Raw genomic sequence first — 7,176 nt, forward strand, 5'->3', positions numbered from 1 at the left:
CATTTAATAGTAATAGCAAGTAATACAATAGTATAAAAAAATATACCGCCATGTTTACTTGTTAATAAATTAACTAGCCTTTTGTACGTTTTTTTATACACACAACACAACACACTGGTTTCCTTATTCTATTTTATTTTATTTTGTTTTTTAAATTTTATTGCTCGACTGTCATTCCACCTCCTGACCAGCAGGTGGCAATATAAGTAAATATTTTATAGTTTTAACAGCTGCTGAGCCTTCTTCAAAGCGGAAGTTGCCTATCTTTACTCTTCCGTTCTTTCTAAACAGTATGGCGAATCTTGAGCATGCTGATGAAGACCCAAAACATGTGAAAATGTCCGGTGAAGTCTCCCCTGCCAGCGCTCCGGACCAACCGGCCGAGGCCTCGCTTGTACCGGCCACAGATCCGGGTGTAGTTTCGTGCTCAATCCCGTCGTTCGCCGCCGCCTCCGAGCTGCTGTCAGCGCCGTACTCGTGTCTGGTCATGAACACGCACCGGAGACACATCACCCTCCCTCCCATGTACCTTTACAAGAAGAAGACTGGTATACAGGAGGAGCTCCGGGCCGAGCTGCTCAAGTTCTCACAGAGGTAACAAGACATTGTTTTTCTTTTTCAGCTTTCTCGACTTCTCGACTTTGCCAGTACACCACAGCATTAATGTCCGCACACTAGCAAGTCGACGTCAACTGTTTCCCGCATGATAGAAAGTTAAGCCCATGTTGTAAACAGTCAAGGTTTGTTGTTACTAGACAGGTTTTCAAATCCTTGTTACTGCTAATAAACTGAAAACATGGCTTTGCTTTTGGGCTGATGGAGTACCTGTTACCTATGTAAAAGTGTCTATACCTCAAAGTAAAGATACTCCACTTCCGACAAAAGCCCCGTTTTCTGTTTTTTACTTACTGAATTTAACTTGACCTGTTTGACTCTTGCAGTCTGAAGGGAGTACCCTTGGCGTATGACAACATCAGGATAGTGGGGCAGTACGGAGGCATCTACGACGACAGCGGATATGTCCACATGGATATAGAGGCCAACTTTATTGTCTTTCAGCCCAAAAAAGGACAGAAGCTTCTGGTGAGACTTACAGTTGCAGTGTTACTTAGCAGTACCTCTTATTTATTGCACATGTCTTGACCTTGTCAAGTCTTCTAATTGTAAAGCACGGGAAGTTTAAACTAGTTTAAAAGCAAGAAAATACTGAAATGTTTAGCTGTATGGAGATTTATGGACAATGGTTATAGATTCTTGCATGTGACATGATAAAAAACAGTAACAGTGAGCAATAACTGTTTAATCAAAGCCAAAAAACAGAAGATCGACTCTGCTGTTTCTGTTATTTTCTGTCTATGCACCCCCCAGTGGCTTCAAGTGTCAGTAGCTGACGCTTAAAGCCACTCCTACTTATACATTAATAGAGTAATGATAATTACTTTAATAACTGACAAGTATTTCTGGGCAGCAAAGTTAAAATGACTAATCGCACATATCCCTACTTGCTGTGATCCTCAGGGCTCAGGGAAAACCTCTTTTTGTGTAAGCAAAAATTATAAGCAAAGTAGTCCATTCATATCATGAAATATTAATGCAACAACATACTAAATGATACGTGCCCTCCAGGATTTGTGGAAACATATGATTTGGAAAATTAAAAAAATATAACATAGGAGCACTGGGTTTTTGTCCAAAAAATTTACTTCATTTTGTATGTGTTATTTTATTATCTGTTGTGTTTCTCTTCACAGGGTAAGGTGAACAAACTAGGAGTAAGCCATGTGGGCTGTCTGGTTCATGGCTGCTTCAATGCCAGCATCCCCAAACCCGGTCTGGTTTCTGTGGAGACCTGGCGGGATGCAGGGCCCAGGGTTGGAGCAGAGTTGGAGTTTGAGGTGACTGCACTTGATGCCGACGCGGTGGGGGTACTGCTGATCAGAGGACGGCTGGACAGGACCAGGCAAGTGTTCTCTGCTGATCTTACTTGAAACGTTGCTGTTAAACTGAGCTGCTGTACGATAGCTTGACAGTTAGAAGTGCTGCATGGCAAGGCTTTATTTGTCATAGATGCAGCTGGTTTGGCTCTTAAGGCCTCATAGCCGACAGCATGTGATGTGAGTCAGAACAGCCACACTTTAGCCTGCTTTTATGTGAAATAATCCACACAGACAGCATGTGTTATCACAAACTGCACCTGCTGTAGATTAAACGTAAAATTCTAATTTAATGAAAATATAATAATGAATATTATATTCAGTGCTAATAGATCTCCCCAAATTCCACACATCTGACCTTTAACTGGAAATTTATATTAATTAGAAATCTAACTTTGATGAAACTGGTTGTATGTTTTGGAAAGGACACTTGCAGGTAGTGTTATGTAGGGTGTAACATCAAGGTTCGTTAAACCCCTGATTGAGCACAGTTTTGTCTGTGTGTGTGCCTCAGGGTGCAGGAGCTGCTGGCTATGGCCGAGAGTTCAGAGTCCGGCGTCACTGCAGATCAGCCGGAACCATCAGACACCGAACCGAACCCAGATCCCACAGAGGAGTCTCCTGTTGATACCCCCAAGAAAAAGAAGAAAAAGAAGAAAGACAAAGTCAAAGAGGAGATGACAGAAGAGGAAATCACGAGTACACCCCTCTGTCAATTGGATGACAGCACAGCACCGGAGCTGAACGGGACAATAGGTGAAGCAAACGGCAATGAAGCTGGTGAGAAAAAGAAGAAGAAGAAGAAGAAAAAGGAAAAACATCCCAAAGAAGAGGAGGACGAGGTTGAGGTGGCCCCCATGGAGGTCCACGGCAGTGACTCCAGTGGCTACCTTAGTGATAAGCCAAGCAAAAAGAGGAAATATGAAACTGGTACAGATGTCATTTCTAGTTTGAGTGAAGATACTGAACCACCAAAGTCCAAGAAGAAGAGGAAAAGTGCCACTGAGCGGCTTGTTTGAAAAACAGATCATATTCTGTTTGGACGTCAGGTTAATTGTGTGTGCTAATTGAGGAATATACTGACGTGCCTTAAAGATTAAATATAAATTTTTGGATTCTTCTCGACTCCTGTAAAATCATTTAAACAGAAGATTGCAGCAGGAGCCTGTCTGCAGTCACATTTTGTAGTTTGTGGGGGGAAAAAAAAGCCCTCGAGGACAGCAGTAGACTAGACAGATCAGAACTCATTAGATTGCAGTTCTTTTACTTTGCCTGATGGGGGAGTAAAACTGCTTCATATACACATCACAGAAACACAGATGTCATTCGTCTCACATCAGCTTCATTTGGTAAAACCTAATTTGGGACATTTTCTCCTGCTTGGATACTGAAGAACAAAGGTTAAACAACTGAAACCAAAAAAAATGAATCTTCTCTTGCCTCGTGCCTTTGTGCAGTCTTGAATACTGGCTGCACGGGTTGAGAGTTTTTTTTTATTATTATTATTATCAAATATTTTCAGTATTCTCTCAGCATCTTAGAAAAGCATCCTGCACAGTGACAAACAGAGCAGCCGTGAATCATCTGTGCTGTTTCACTGTTTCCATTCAGTGTTGTACTGACAGTTTTCACACAAATATATTGTCTGTCTTTTGCCGAAAAGCAACAGAAATGGAAATTTTATATTCAGGTCTCATTTTAATTAAAGAGCTCTGTATTCTGAACTGTTGCTGTTTTGATTTTTGAGTCATAATCACTTGAAATGCTCATGATTTTTTTGATCACATTCAAAGAAGGTGTTTTTGTTATACAGGAATCTAAAAGATTGCTTTTATTTTGAGAGAAATGTTTGCCGATAATGATTATTAATGCAAAGATTTCTTGTTTTTCATGCAGAATTCCCACCCAAAACAAGCTCTTTTATACTGACTAGTGGGTGTCAAGTGATAAAGTGCTGAGAGGCAGCCTAAATATCTTAGTGTTTTCTTTTCTCCCCCACCCCCCCTGCCTTTCAGTGGGGAGTCTCATAAGCTGTGAGGTGCTAAGACTTGGAGAGCTTATCGGGGGCTGCCTACAGAGGACAGATAAGGACCTGCAGTTAACTTTGCTCATCTTCATCTGTCACACCTGATCATATACATCTGTGCTTTATAATTAGAAGACTTATTGACACCTGTAACTGCAGACTGAGAGGGTTAGATAGTGAGAAACCTATAAGAATTCAGTAGATGGATGAAAATTGAAACTACACTCAGCTGTACGGTAAGTATGAAGCTTAGCTTAGCATAAAGACTGTAAGCAGTGGCTCTGGCTCTGTCCAGAGTTTAAGAAAACAAGCCTACCAGCATGTTTAAAACTTGCTTACTGACACATTCTGTCTCTTGTAAGTTACCTGCTGCACTATTGCTTGGCCAGGGGCAGTGACTTCCTGGACTTTTGAGTGGTTGCCTCGCCAGTGATCTCAGCCTGCTTAAGACATTGTTTATAGTTTTACAACACTAGATGTGAAAACAGTATGAAACTTCTCATCTAACTCAAGAAAAAACAATCAAGAAAAGTTATAGTTCTGTAAATGTTGAAATATTCATTTAATGGATTATCAACATTAATGTCTGCATCATTACCAAAGTTTTCTTTACAGCCTGCCAACCCGAAAGTTGTGCTCAGTAATGGATTATCATTACACTGGATTGATTGCAATTGAGAAAACTTTTATTAAGTGTCCCCTGTTATAGAGTTAAGAATGGTACTGACATAAGATGTAAGTCATTGAAACTGGATAAATTTGCTTTCAGTACAAAACACTCGTGCACACAAAATTGACAGTTCAAAGTCCAGGTCACCTTCAGCAAAAGAACATTAACCTCAGTCTGGAGCCCAACAGAGATTGCCTTTGTGGGAGTGAAACTGATATGAGGGAATAATAAAAAAAAAAGTCCAATATTATAAATAATTCTAAATTAAAATTGTGGCATAAGAGACAACAGATACTTCCACAGCAACGTATGTCTGTGACAGTCTGATATTGGCTGACTGATCAGTTTGCGACATGGGTTTTAACTTTTCAATCAATCCATTGTACCTTTGTAATCCTGTAGTCAACCTGGTTCCAGGTTTCCTAGAATGCTCTCGGTGGCCTCAGATTTTGCAGCCTGTAGTGTTTAAAATTGTACAAATCCATGACACATGCAAAATCTGAAAAATTCATCCTTCCTCTGCCCCTTTGCCCAAATTCAACCCCAGCCTGCATGCACCTCTCTTGCACCTGTGCCCCATCCCTCCATCGCCACTCATTTATCTTGTCATTCCTCCTATCTGTCCCCTCAAACTGACTCCCCCTCTTCCCCCATCCTGCTTTCCCTCCTAATCCTGCTTGTCTCCCTGATTTATAGGAGGCGGTGTGCAGTTCACACACATTCCACTTCTGACACCCCCCTCCCCCTCCTGCCACTGGAGTCTCATATCTAGGCACGGTCGTTTATCTTCATGATGCTTCATGAGAAGAAGACGGCGAGCAAGAGGGATGAGACAATAAGAGCGCTGTTTTTGTTGAGCAGGCCAGACTATCGTTTCATACACCTTCATTTGCCTCTCGCTGCCTCTCAAGGAGTGGTCACTGATGTGTGTGCATGTGTGTGTATGTGTGTAGATTGGCTGTGTCTCTCTATCTCCCGTGTCAAAGTTTCCAGGCCTGGCGGCTCCTACATGATAGAGACCCTGAAGTCTTTATGGAGAACAAACGTCTCCCTGACGCAATGTTCATGACACACACACACACACACACACACACAAAACAACCCATGCCACACACTCACTGCCTCACTCACTCATTCACTCAAGCAGGCACACCACATCCACAAACCCACAATCCACAAATCCCCGTCCTTGCACACCTCCGTTGGCCAGGCCTAATTAGTTATGTGGTCGGCACTCTGCTCTATCCCAGAGCCCCAAATGGCAGCAGGTCATAAAAACTTAAGTGTTCCACCAGTCAGAGACGTGCAACTGTGGCCATATATCGTCAAACATGGCCCAGCCAGGGCTGAGTCGTATCAAAGCCCATCTCTCACAGGCCCACTGACATCCGTGAAATCCCTTTACGGTATTTTCAAAGGCATTTCTGAGAGATTTTTGGCACTTCTGCTTTGCATCTCTGTTTTTTATGCTCCCTCAGGTAGGCAAATAGCCCGTGCTCACACAGACTCTTTCCCAAGGGATCAATGTCCATGCACACGTATGCAAGAGCGCATGCACACAGAGTATTAACCCCAAAAGTAAATATTACTTTTGGTTGGTGACTGGATTCCCATAGTTTGTTTCCTTGGCACCCGACACCCACCGTGCTGCCCTCAGTAACCCTGGAGACGACAGACGGGTGTTTCTTGTGACACCGATTTGCTCAGGGGAATTGTGTCGAGGTCTGTGTGTGTGTTTGTCCAATTTCAAACGCCTGTTATCTTTTAAATTCCACAGGGAGTCATCAATGGACAATGTTACTGAAACTACTGATTAAATAAGATCAGATAATAGAGGATCGTGTTATCTCTGACTAAATCCAGCGATAGCTGAACTGCCTTCTGACCACTTCTTCTCCATCTGTGCGTCACACTGTGACAGTGGACAGAGGTAGAAAGTAACAAAATTACAAAAATGACAAAAACTACTATTCTTCAAAATGAGCCTGGATTTATTGCCTGAAATAATTAATTACTTTAAATTAATGCTAACAATTTGGACACAATAAATCTCCCATTTATGGATGAATCTAGAAAAATGCAAGTCCCAACAAAAAGCCCAAAGGAATAAGTAAATTTCATCCATGTTAATACATGTTCCGTTCAACCAAAAACCTGTAATCTCTCTAATACTACATTTTCTTTCTGTTATAAAGCTTCACACTGTGTTGAGAATATTCGTTTTTTTATTGTAGTAAACATTTTCTTTGTAAACTCTAAACCCATTATGGTCTCTTTATATACTCTCACTGGCTTCCACCTTTTAAGCCTTTACCTCATGTTTTACATGTTAATTACTGTTGATTTTGAACGGAGGTTTTGAACAGGTTCTCACCGCAGCGTCTGTACATATATGCATACAATATTTTCTTTGTACAGATCTGTGCTTTTCTCTAGAGCTAAATTTAATGTGTGACATAACATTGTGTGTTGGTATTATATAATATTTACACATTCATATGATTCATATCTAGCATTCATTAAGTTGTATTATTTTTTTTATTATT

General features: G+C 41.3%; 1 protein-coding gene across 1 annotated transcript; it reads left to right on the top strand.

Moving 5' to 3' along the window:
• Positions 1-254: 254 nt before the first annotated feature.
• polr1f (RNA polymerase I subunit F) lies at positions 255-3,053 on the top strand. Its single transcript, XM_046418271.1, has 4 exons — positions 255-594; positions 942-1,083; positions 1,752-1,960; positions 2,449-3,053. The coding sequence occupies exons 1-4, from the start codon at positions 293-295 to the stop codon at positions 2,951-2,953; spliced, it is 1,158 nt and encodes a 385-aa protein (XP_046274227.1). The 5' UTR covers positions 255-292; the 3' UTR covers positions 2,954-3,053.
• The last annotated feature ends 4,123 nt before the right edge of the window (positions 3,054-7,176 follow it).

This window comes from Scatophagus argus, chromosome 17 (assembly GCF_020382885.2).
Source record: "Scatophagus argus isolate fScaArg1 chromosome 17, fScaArg1.pri, whole genome shotgun sequence".
Taxonomy (NCBI): domain Eukaryota; kingdom Metazoa; phylum Chordata; class Actinopteri; family Scatophagidae; genus Scatophagus; species Scatophagus argus.

Coding starts and splice junctions, on each gene's coding strand:
- polr1f (XM_046418271.1), top strand. CDS start 293: ATGGCGAATCTTGAGCATGCTGATGAAGACCCAAAACATGTGAAAATG. Junction 595..941: donor CTGCTCAAGTTCTCACAGAG/GTAACAAGACAT, acceptor TGACTCTTGCAG/TCTGAAGGGAGTACCCTTGG. Junction 1,084..1,751: donor AAAAAGGACAGAAGCTTCTG/GTGAGACTTACA, acceptor TTCTCTTCACAG/GGTAAGGTGAACAAACTAGG.